Genomic DNA, 13,186 nt, shown 5'->3' with positions numbered 1-13,186 from the left:
CAATACTTATCACTTAATATACGGCTAATTTCAAAAGTTACTTTTCCGATAGTGCCGTACAGTACAGTACAAATACATATCAATAGCAATTAAAAATATATTTACCTAAAACTAATTCGTAATTACACGCTAATGTAATTACCCGTAGCATACATATATAAACTTAATGCACGAATAATTACAAACATTATAACTAAATGCTACGCAATTATTACAGATAATATTACGCATATTAAAAAGTATAAACTACAATATAACTACAGTACACTTAATGTACTCAATCAACACTCGGCGCACATATTACCGAAACATTAGCCGCTGTATATAAACTACTYATTAGGGCCTCACCTAAATACAAATCTGATCTACGTAGCCTGACCGAGCGGTGGACGATCAGTACCCTATTGCGCGAATCACAGCCGTGCCAATCGTAAGCCGCGTAAACCTTAGTTGCGCTGATAGTAAGCCACGCGATACCGTAAGCCGCAATAAAACCTAAACACATTTAGCCCTCACAAACGCAGCGTAAACATTTAACACAAGCGCCTATAATACTCAAACACATACTGTAGTTAACAATCAAATATTACAATTTATTTACCGTACACAAGTACTAGTAGCCGATAACTGGTTACTCATTCATACACATATAATACAGACTACTTTATTGTACAGTATAGACGACAGTTAACGTTAGTTTATCTTAAACTTAATCATACGTAAATAAACTTGTATAGTCTATCATACAATAAAGCAATACAATTATAACAATTTAATACTAATAGCTATTTAAAAAAAACAATTTATTACAATTTAAACTAAACTAAAACTAAATATACATTTATAAAGTCAACTTATTTAAAACTTACTAACGACACTTATTTAAAAATAATTTAATATACTATAATAACAGACATATACCAGACATACTAGATATTAAATACAAACAAAATATATTTAAAATATTTCTAATCATTTAAATACTAAATCATTTAATACAAACTATAATAAAACATTTAATTGTTATAAACAATTATTATTTATATATATTCAATACATTTATAATCTTTAAAATATAATATTTAAAAGCATTTATTACAATTTATTATTAAACAATTAAGATATACATATAACACTTAATTGTTCACATCATTTATTATTTGAACTAAATTATTATTTCTATTATTATAAAATACTTAACTAAAGTATATCTAAAGTCACTTTAGATTTAAAACATTTAATAATAATTTATACATTTGTGACATAATACAAAAAAATATATATATATAAAGTTCACTTTAAACTTTAAAAATAAGACATATATTAACAATAACATAGTAACCAATTGTTAAGATTACTTATTATAAACATTAAATACTTAATATATATAAAACAATTTATTATAAAACATTTATAACACTTAATTCTGTAACCAATTGTTAAGGCTACTATATATAATTATTTATATTATTTCAATTTAAAATTACATTTATTATAAAAACAATTTAAAACAAATTATTTAATTATGACTATCATTAAATATTCCGGTTATAATACCGATGTTAAATTTGAAACATGGCTCAAACTATATGAGCTCAATACACAACAAATGTCGGGTACCGTGCGCGTCCATCAGTTGATGTATAATTTGAAATCAAAAGCTCTACAATGGTACGCCGACGAGATAATGGATAACTACACGCAATGGGACATCGTAAAAGCTAAAATGCAAATACAATTCGGTACAGCCGATGTCCGTCAAACTAACCAACCAAAGTCTGTACAACGCAATGATAGGTATACAAACCAATCGTATACCACAACAAAACAATGTTTACCATCACCTGTTGCCAATACTCGTAACCAATCCTCACGGCAACAATACAACGATTACACACCTAAACAACCATACGGCATCAATGCACCGCGCAAACGAAATACATACATCATTAATACATATCATGTGCAAACAACACATACAATACCAACACGCGGTAAACAACAAATTAAAGCCAATAGCGGCAATAATACACCATTAAAAGCTAACAGAAATAAAGTCATTAAACATACATAAAGCCGACAAAACAAATAACACTCAAACCGTCTCTCACATACAAGACGCCGAGCGAAGTCGTGACACTGCTCACAATGCACTTAAGTCTTCGGTTGTCGAAACACTTAGCACCGGATGCTTCTCAAAGATTAGCCACGGACAGATGTCGTGCTCCTCCGGTCGCCTCACACTTATAAAGACTAAAGCTAAAGTCTCCGACGGTTACAACTCAAAGCCTCTGCTACTATTGTCTGTACGGCTGGACATCAGAATAAGTGGTAGTCAATCCTACGACACCGATATACTTAAATTTCCTGAGCGATCCACATGCACTCAAAGGCTAGTCATGCTTCTCTTCCACAAATTCTATATAATCGGCATCTCAACACACACTCAGCTATATTTCAACATAGACTTCGGTAAACGCTGTGATCAAATCTCCGACACAAATACGCGCATACATTCCGATAGATCTACGGTTGAAAATAGRCTTTCAATCACTGACTCAACTAACCGCTCATATAATATCAATGCCGTTAATATTATTAATATTTATTATCTACTTAATCTAATCATGTCATTTCTGGACAATACATCAATGCATCGCAAATATAGCGATCAAAATCTTACAACACGTATGTCCACACACATACAACTAACTGACATGATTAATTATGACTTATTTATAAAACTACCGATTCACTACCGACACATTCGATTTAAAAACATTAATCCTAAAGTTAACTTTAAAAAATCGATATAAATGAGTTAACATCGCGCTTCGACATCAACACTCAATGTCTCATCGCTACATAGAATTTTCTCCTGTCGAAAATTCTTTTTCAACCGTAGAAGAATATAACGGGACATATATCATCAGCGCTCCTACCGATACCAATCGCACATTACAAAGTCGATTTTATAATGTGCGATATAAAACCACATTTAAATTTATTAAAATTATATTATATTTAATTATATTTGATATTATTGTCTAATTTCGTATTAATTATATGTTTATTAATATTATGTTTTGTTGTTTAAAATGCATTATAATTTATTATTAATATTGTAAATAAGTTAAATTAATTATTATTATGATTTATATACTGTGATTAACAATACATGTATATCATTGACTATCTCACTATATTTATCAATAAAATCGGAGCTCAGGCTAGCAATAGCTAGTCTAGGAGGGGCTTCCAGGCTCTCATAATAGTTGTACCATTTATTAAGCTTAAGAGTATTGACAATTGATTCATAAATTCTGATAACTCGGATGTATCTATTTGTCGATCCGATAATAGGCTTCCGATACTAAATACCGATATATAGCGCAGTTACCAGAGCCCCGAATGGGCTATTCAAATATACTGTGACGTAACAGATAACCCATACAAATATACCGTAACGCTTAAATAGTCTTCATATAGCAAGCCAGTCATAAATAACGTCACAGTTCCCTATCAATCATACCCCGCATTGCTTATTGCTTCGTAAAATCTACTTTACGGGCATTTGACGGGTAAACACTCATATATGCCCGTCACAAAATATTTAGTAAAACATCCTTTAAACACATTAAACATAATTAATTGAATATGTTGTTTAATTACTGTAGATTACAGTATATTTATAAATATAAAAATTATTTAATTATATTTATATTAATACTAAAAACATATTATACTAAATCAATTGGGGATTACAATAATAGTTATTGTGGACAGTTTGCATTACCTCCTGGTTTATCCTATAGTTTGACTAATAATAATAATAGTATTATTTTTAGTGATTATAATAATAATAGTGATATTAGTTTATATTCACGTAAGTTATACAAAAATAATACAATAGTTTCGTACAAATGCAATGATTATCTCAATGTATTAGTCGGTAATTCAAAGCGGGAATGTATTGACGSATATTGGACGGGTAATGTCCCGCGTTGTGGTAATTATATTAATAAACAATTATTTTATTATTTTAGTTATTAAAAAATATTATATAATTTACAATTTAGCTATCAATTAAGATCAAGAAAATGGTTGGATAACTTTCCCCAATGTATACCCAAATCTTATTGTAAACTATTAACAAAAGATAGTTATGACGAGTCTGTTGATGTAATTTATGAATCGGTTATAACGGGAATAAATGGACAGAAATATATTCCCGAAGGAATTTTAGTTAATTTTTCGTGCAATACATTACAAAACAGATCTCTTTATAGTAATGAAACCCAATATGTATTGCAAGGACTTGACAGAGTTGAGTGCCGGTCGGGTCAGTGGACGGGTCTATCAAATCATACAAAACCCAAGTGTATGATTGAATTTATCAACAAAGATGAGATCAATGCGCCATCAGTTTCCAGATTTATTATTTACATATTATCAACAATTCTATTATTTTCTGTTTTAATTATAATGTATTTGATTTGTTATACAATAAGAGCCCAAAACAATAAGCGCCGAAATTTCGCAAAAAATAAAAGACAATTCAAAGAAAACAATGTTTACGATATGTATAACAAAGCATTTGACGATAAAGACTATTACAATGACAATGAAGACACCGTTAACTTTGTCACTAACATCAGACACGATTCTAACGAGACTACCGGTGCTTACGATGAACTATACGATTATGCTTATCCACAGATTGACTTTAATAGTGATGACAATATCGATACAGTTAATGTTAATTCAGATTATTTATATATAACTTAATCATATTATTATGATATGAAAATTACTTTATAATTTTTTATTCAATAAAATTTTATAATACAAAAAAATAGTATTCAGTAATTATTTAAATTAAATGTAAATAAATAATTTGAAAAATTAAAAAAAAATACTACAGGTTTAAAAAACTATGATTATAATTAATGTAATAATTTTGTTAGCAAAACTCGTATTATTATCATACTAGTAACATGTAATTGTTTTATTTAATTATTAATTAATTAAATTAGCTATGTAATTAAATAATTTTAAAAATATTATATAGTTTACAATTAATAAAATAATATTTTATTACTATTTTTTAATATAAAAATATTGTAAAATTAATAATGAATAAAATAAAATACAAAATATTTTTTATTTACTATTTATTAATAATTAATTTTTATCCCTTAATACTAACACATCCTGACATTATGTTTTAAGGCTATCGTATAAATATTTTTTTAAACATTAAGTTTTCATTAATATATTTATTATAACATCCTTTAAACACATAAATAAATAATTTATTAATTATAATGATTAATTGCAGTATATTAATATATATTTATAATTATAAAAATTATTTAATTATATTTATATTATTAAAACTAACAGAATGTATTAAATCAGTTTATGATTATAATAATATCTATTGTGGACAGTTTGCATTACCTCCTGGTTTATTGTATAGTTTGTCTAATAATAAAAATAATGATAGTTTTATTTTTGGTGATTATAATAATAATAGTGATATTAGTTTATATTCACATGAGTTATACAAAAACAATACAATAGTTTCGTACAAATGCAGTGATGATCTCAATGTATTAGTCGATAATTCTAAGCGGGAATGTATTGACGGATATTGGACGGGTAGTGTCCCGCGTTGTGGTAATTATATTAAATAATTAAAATTTTATTAGCAGTATTTTTTTTATTTAAAAATGAAATATATTTCACTCTAGCTATCAATTACCTTAATTCAACACATTTGACAACAATAAAGAAAACGCTTCTTGATTACACATTTCCCTCTTTTGAGTATAAGCTAAATGATGTGCACAACTCTGAGGGCGCCTATACCCCACCCGGTCGGGCACCGGTCAACTGTCACGGTTGGCTTCACTCCACAAATAATAAAGGGATTTTTAAATTTGAATTATCATCGATTGTGAAAATACATTACTTGCGGATCCAATTATATGCCAATAATCTTAAGGAACATTTTATTAATAGAGATGTCATAATTAAAACATCTCTTAATGAAAACTTTAATGAGGAATGTATGCTAACTAATGTCCATTTCCTCGACAATGACAATGAGGACAGTCCCGATCATTTGACAGCAGATTTTGAATGCATCAATAATCACTATATTTCTAATTATTTTATGTTTAAATTACTATTCATTGAGAAAAGTCATTTTTCACATATACTGTTGATTTATTTGTGTAATATACGTGTTTATCATTTTCCGCAAAAGTGCGGTCAACCAGATATACCAAATACTATGAATGTCAGTATAAATAATAGTTACGTTGATTACCAATGCAAAGATAGTCAGTATATATTAGATGGCAATTCGCAAGTTGTGTGCAATACATATGGAAAATGGTTGGATAACTTTCCCCAATGTATACCCAAATCTTATTGTAAACTATTAACAAAAGATAGTTATGACGAGTCTGTTGATGTAATTTATGAATCGGTTATAACGGGAATAAATGGACAGAAATATATTCCCGAAGGAATTTTAGTTAATTTTTCGTGCAATACATTACAAAACAGATCTCTTTATAGTAATGAAACCCAATATGTATTGCAAGGACTTGACAGAGTTGAGTGCCGGTCGGGTCAGTGGACGGGTCTATCAAATCATACAAAACCCAATTGTATGATTGATTTTGTCAACAGAGATGACATCAATACGCCATCAGTTTCCAGATTTATTATTTACATATTATCAACAATTCTATTATTTTCTGTTTTAATTATAATGTATTTGATTTGTTATACAATAAGAGCCCAAAACAATAAGCGCCGAAATTTAGCAAAAAATAAAAGAAAATTCAAAGAAAACAATGTTTACGATATGTATAACAAAGCATTCGACGATAAAGACTATTACAATAACAATGAAGACACCGTTAACTTTGTCACTAACATCAGACACGATTCTAACGAGACTACCGGTGCTTACGATGAACTATACGATTATGCTTATCCACAGATTTACTTTAATAGTGATGACAATATTGATAGAGTTAATGTTAATTCAGATTATTTACACATAACTTAATCATATTATTATGATATGAAAACTACTTTATAATTTTTTATTCAATAAAATTGTATAATACAAAAAAATAGTATTTAGTAATTATTTAAATTAAATGTAAATAAATAATTTGAAAAATTAAAAAAATACTACAGGTTTAAAAAACTATGATTATAATTAGTGTAATAATTTTGTTAGCAAAACTCGTATCATTATCATATTAGTAACATGTAATTGTTTTATTTAATTATTAATTTATTAAATTAGCTGTGTAATTAAATAATTAAAAAAATATTATATAGTTTACAATTAATAAAATAATATTTTATTACTATTTTTTAATATAAAAATATTGTAAAATTAATAATGAATAAAATTTACTATTTATTAATAATTAATTTTTATCCGTTAATACTAACACATCCTGACATTATGTTTTAAGGCTATCGTATAAATATTTTTTTTAAACATTAAGTTTTCATTAATATATTTATTATAACATCCTTTAAACACATAAATAAATAATTTATTAATTATAATGATTAATAGAAGTATATTAAAATATATTTATAATTATAAAAAATATTTAATTATATTTATATTATTAAAAATAACAGAATGTATATATTATACTGAATCAGTTTATGATTATAATAATAGTTATTGTGGACAGTTTGCATTACCTCCTGGTTTATTGTATAGTTTGTCTTATAATAAAAATAATGATAGTTTTATTTTTGGTGATTATAATAATAATAGTGATATTAGTTTATATTCACATGAGTTATACAAAAACAATACAATAGTTTCGTACAAATGCAGTGATGATCTCAATGTATTAGTCGGTAATTCTAAGCGGGAATGTATTGACGGATATTGGACGGGTAGTGTCCCGCGTTGTGGTAATTATATTAAATAATTAAAATTTTATTAGCAGTATTTTTTTTTATTTAAAAATAAAATATATTTCACTCTAGCTATCAATTACCTTAATTCAACACATTTGACAACAATAAAGAAAACGCTTCTTGATTACACATTTCCCTCTTTTGAGTATAAGCTAAATGATGTGCACAACTCTGAGGGCGCCTATACCCCACCCGGTCGGGCACCGGTCAACTGTCACGGTTGGCTTCACTCCACAAATAATAAAGGGATTTTTAAATTTGAATTATCATCGATTGTGGAAATACATTACTTGCGGATCCAATTATATGCCAATAATCTTAAGGAACATTTTATTAATAGAGATGTCATAATTAAAACATCTCTTAATGAAAACTTTAATGAGGAATGTATGCTAACTAATGTCCATTTCCTCGACAATGACAATGAGGACAGTCCCGATCATTTGACAGCAGATTTTGAATGCATCAATAATCACTATATTTCTAATTATTTTATGTTTAAATTACTATTCATTGAGAAAAGTCATTTTTCACATATACTGTTGATTTATTTGTGTAATATACGTGTTTATCATTTTCCGCAAAAGTGCGGTCAACCAGATATACCAAATACTATGAATGTCAGTATAAATAATAGTTACGTTGATTACCAATGCAAAGATAGTCAGTATATATTAGATGGCAATTCGCAAGTTGTGTGCAATACATATGGAAAATGGTTGGATAACTTTCCCCAATGTATACTCAAATCTTATTGTAAACTATTAACAAAAGATAGTTATGACGAGTCTGTTGATGTAATTTATGAATCGGTTATAACGGGAATAACGGGACAGAAATATATTCCCGAAGGAATTTTTGTTAATCTTTCGTGCAATACATTACAAAACAGATCTCTTTATAGTAATGAAACCCAATATGTATTGCAAGGACTTGACAGAGTTGAGTGCCGGTCGGGTCAGTGGACGGGTCTATCAAATCATACAAAACCCAAATGTATGATTGATTTTATCAACAAAGATGACATCAATACGCCATCAGTTTCCAGATTTATTATTTACATATTATCAACAATTCTATTATTTTCTGTTTTAATTATAATGTTTTTGATTTGTTATACAATAAGAGCCCAAAACAATAAGCGCCGAAATTTCGCAAAAAATAAAAGCCATTTAAAAGAAAAAAGTGTTTCCAATATTTACGACAAAGTCTATTACGACATCAATGAAGACACTGATAATTATTACGAAAACATCAGAGAACAGTCTAAAGATGATAATGAGACTACCGGTGCTTATGATGAACTAACCGCTTATGATTATCCAGGCATTGACTATAAAGATGATGACAATACCGGTACAGTTAATGTTAATTCAGATTATTTATACATAACTGACTCGTATTATACTGTTATGAAAACTGATTTATAATTATTTATTTATTAATTTCAGTAATAATTTCAATTAAATGTGTAAATAAATAATTTAAAGAATAAAAACAAACTTTATATATATATCATTAAAATTAGTCTAATAATTAAAAATGTTGATATTCTTTGCAAAACTCTTTGTTTTTATTCTGATAATTGAACGGTGGCTTAAAGTAATTTATTTATTAAAAAAAATTAGATAATTATAAAAAAAACAAATGTTTTGTATTATTACTACTCACACAATCGCATCGACAATAGGGACCGCCGTCTTCGGGATGATGTTTGCATAGATAGACACAATAGTCGGGTCGACCACCTTTGATACGATGATTGATACGTCTATCCTCTTTGACGACTGAATCAATTGATGTGGGAAAGCCATTGAGTGTATCAAACATATAATTTATTATAACAAATACTAATATTAAAATAAATAATGTTTTCATCTTTATTTAATCTGTTATAATATTAATTTTTAATTTAATTTTTAAAAACTTAAATTAATTATAACTTCTATTTTTTTATTATAAAAATTGTTTATCGATTGCTCTATTTTTTATTGTTTATTGACTTATATATATAGTATTATTATATGTTAATCAATTAATGTGATCTAAAAACAATAGTAAAACATTTAGATTATCAGTAAATTTGTATTATTCATTGTTTTGTTAATTATACCTACAAATAGATCATTAAGGAGGTGACCAACTCTAATGGTGATAACTCTTCAATTGTTATTTTTTATTTTGTAATTATCCAAACAATATTTAATAGTAAATTTGAAACATAATTTATGGTGACTTGTGATTTGAGTAAAATTAATATTTAATTTTTTAAAAATAAATTTATATTTAGTAATTTTAAAATTTAATGTTAATATATATATATAAATTTATAATTTGGCTCATTTATGTATAACAGGATATAAAAATTGTTATCTAATTACTTTTAATTTCAGTTTAGGGATTAAGATATTAATTGCTATATAATATAATTTTATAGATAGTATTGTAATATTATATCCTACTAAAATTTCTAGTAGCTAATTAATAAAATATTTTATTAAATAGCTAATTTATAAATAAAATTTTTAAAATATTAACTTTTTCATACTCTATATATAGAGTCTATATATATACTGTATATATATATTTCAATTTATAGAAAAGTTTTAAAATATAATTACTTTACATTTACAATTATTTATGCATTAAAATAAATACTATATTACATTATTTAATTTATTAGAGATATCAAACAGTATTATAGACATAGTTATACCATATTATTGATAAACTAAGTAAGATAAGTGTCACTTAAATTTTTATCTATACCTATATTTATAAAAAAAATTTAATACTCTATTATTGGTAATTTCCCTTAAAATTAAAAAATACCTGAATATTTTAAGATTAATAACAAGTTTCAATGACTTAATGTTTAGTTGCATCAAATTGCTTAAATCTATGTATGATAACCTTGATTACATTTCTTTAAATTTAATAATATTTATTTTTGTGAACAACGTTATTGTAAAAATATTGTACAGCAATATATCATACATATAGCAAAATAATTTAGTTAAATATTACAGCAATTGTTTTATCAAGCTTAGTAAAACATAATAATTTTATTGTATAAATTTATATATATAATTAATAAATTATTAATTATAAAACACTAGTAAATTTATGTATAAAAACAACTAAAACATGTTTTTGATTATGAAATATGTATATATTTTACTATTAATATATTTAAATACATGTGTAGAGTGTTTAGGAAATATTAATAAAACTTGTAAGTAATATGAAATGAATAATGTTATTTAAAAATTTTATGTAAAATTATACCCGTCCAGCCGTACCGACAATCAAGCTTAATGATGGTTATAAGATACCGGTGCTCGGATTTGGCACCTGGCAAGCTGAGGGACAGAAATTGGTCGACGCCATAAAGGACGGCTTACGACAGGGTTGGAACCATATCGACACGTCCTGGTTCTTCCATAATGAACGAGAGGTAGGACAGGCTATGCAGGAGGTGTTTGCCGAAAAAAACCTGACACGAAAAGACATATACCTTGTGTACAAAGTTTGGCCAAAAAACTCGAACTACAGGCGCACACAAAATGCCATCCGAAATGCTTTGCTGGCTCTTAACACCACATACTTGGACTTAGTTAGCATAAAATGGCCGCTAAAAGACAATTCAGACATCTATCGGGCACTTGAGTGGGCCCGCGAACAAGGAATGGCCCGTTCGATAGGTGTGTCCAACTTTAAACCGGCAGAAATTGAGACACTTATGACTAAAGCAGTGATTAAGCCCAGCGTTAATCACATTCGCATACATCCCGGTTTCAATCAGGACGAAACAGTAGACTATTGTCAAAAACAAGGTATAGTTGTTGCCGGTTGGTCACCGCTGGGCACCGGATCAATGATTAAAGATCCCACACTTGTAGCTATGGGTCAGCGCTATAATAAAAGTGCGGCACAAGTAATGATTAGATGGCAACTGCAGAGAGGACTAGTGGTCGTACCTAAAAGTACTAAACTTAAGCGTATTATTGAAAATTTTTCTGTTTTTGACTTCAAACTAAATGATAAGGATATGGAGATTATACACTCAATGCCGCAAATAAATCTCATTGATTTTTGGGGTTAATAATTGTATTACACTTTATTTACATTGAATTTTATATTTTAGCATTACTTTGATTTTTAATTTTTTTATTGATTTAATCAGTTAGTTATTGATGTTTATGTTTATTGGACTAAAGGGTTACTATTTTATACAATAAATTGTAATGAATTTATTTCTAACTCATGTTCACTAATTTATATCAGTTTTTGAGTAAATAACTTAAAATACTATAATTTTGTGATTTTATAATTTTGATAATACTGTAAATTAATTTTTATAATTTTCAACAGTTTAATTTTAAGTGCAATTAATAACTGTATCAATGTATTATTTTTTATGTTGTTTCAGCATCAATATATGATATAAACTAATTTTTATAAAAAAATTATTTAAAAAAAACATTTTTAATTTATTTATTTCAAAATGAAATAATTTTTGTAAAAATTTTGCTTATTTTATTTCAATTCAGTAAATCTTATGCATATATAATATTACATTTTATTATTTTTTTCAAAAAAATATTACATTTCTTAAAATGTCTTTAATAATTAAAAGTCATTTAGACATTAATTTATTTCAATGTCAAAATTAATAAGTTATAAAGTAAATTTAAATTGTAGATTAATCAATATTTTCATTGTAATAACAATTTCATTATAAATCAGTTAATTACTATTAACTAATAGATTAAGAAACGTTTATTAGCATAATATAAAAATTGTTATATCATTGCGCCAACAAAACTAAAGTATAAAAAAAATTGGTAAACAGTTAAGCATATTATCTTTAATTGCAAAAAAACAATTGTAAAAATGTTGCGATTTTTTTCACTGATTGTTCTCATCGTAGTTGTTGTCGGTATGTAATATTGTATGGAAATAATTATAATAATAATAATAATTGAAATCATTTTCTATAACAATATATATATATATATTATATAATTTAAACAAATTTATTTTTTTATCTATTATGGTTGATAAGCCTCTATGGTATTAGTAGACTGTAGTGGTGGATGTGGAGATGGTATGGTATTTTGTGCACCAGTTTGTTGTCCTATAGGCAGGTGTGGACTTTCAGGACCATTTGGTCCGGGAGTAAAGGGAAAGTGCGTTTAATTAATTA

At 26.7% G+C, this 13,186-nt stretch overlaps 1 protein-coding gene across 1 annotated transcript; it reads left to right on the top strand.

Annotated features, from left to right (window-relative positions):
* Positions 1 to 11,173: 11,173 nt before the first annotated feature.
* On the top strand, positions 11,174 to 12,191 carry LOC128956162 (uncharacterized oxidoreductase YtbE-like). The gene is made up of 2 exons (XM_054301845.1): positions 11,174 to 11,212; positions 11,274 to 12,191. The coding sequence occupies exon 2, from the start codon at positions 11,447 to 11,449 to the stop codon at positions 12,080 to 12,082; it is 636 nt and encodes a 211-aa protein (XP_054157820.1). The 5' UTR covers positions 11,174 to 11,212; positions 11,274 to 11,446; the 3' UTR covers positions 12,083 to 12,191.
* Positions 12,192 to 13,186: the final 995 nt, after the last annotated feature.

This window comes from Oppia nitens, unplaced genomic scaffold, assembly GCF_028296485.1.
Source record: "Oppia nitens isolate AA-2021 unplaced genomic scaffold, nextdenovo-longstitch-racon4-pilon3 scaffold2_pilon_pilon_pilon, whole genome shotgun sequence".
NCBI lineage: Eukaryota > Metazoa > Arthropoda > Arachnida > Sarcoptiformes > Oppiidae > Oppia > Oppia nitens.
Note: the sequence above shows the minus strand (reverse complement) of the source record. Positions and strands in the feature narration are given on the sequence as shown.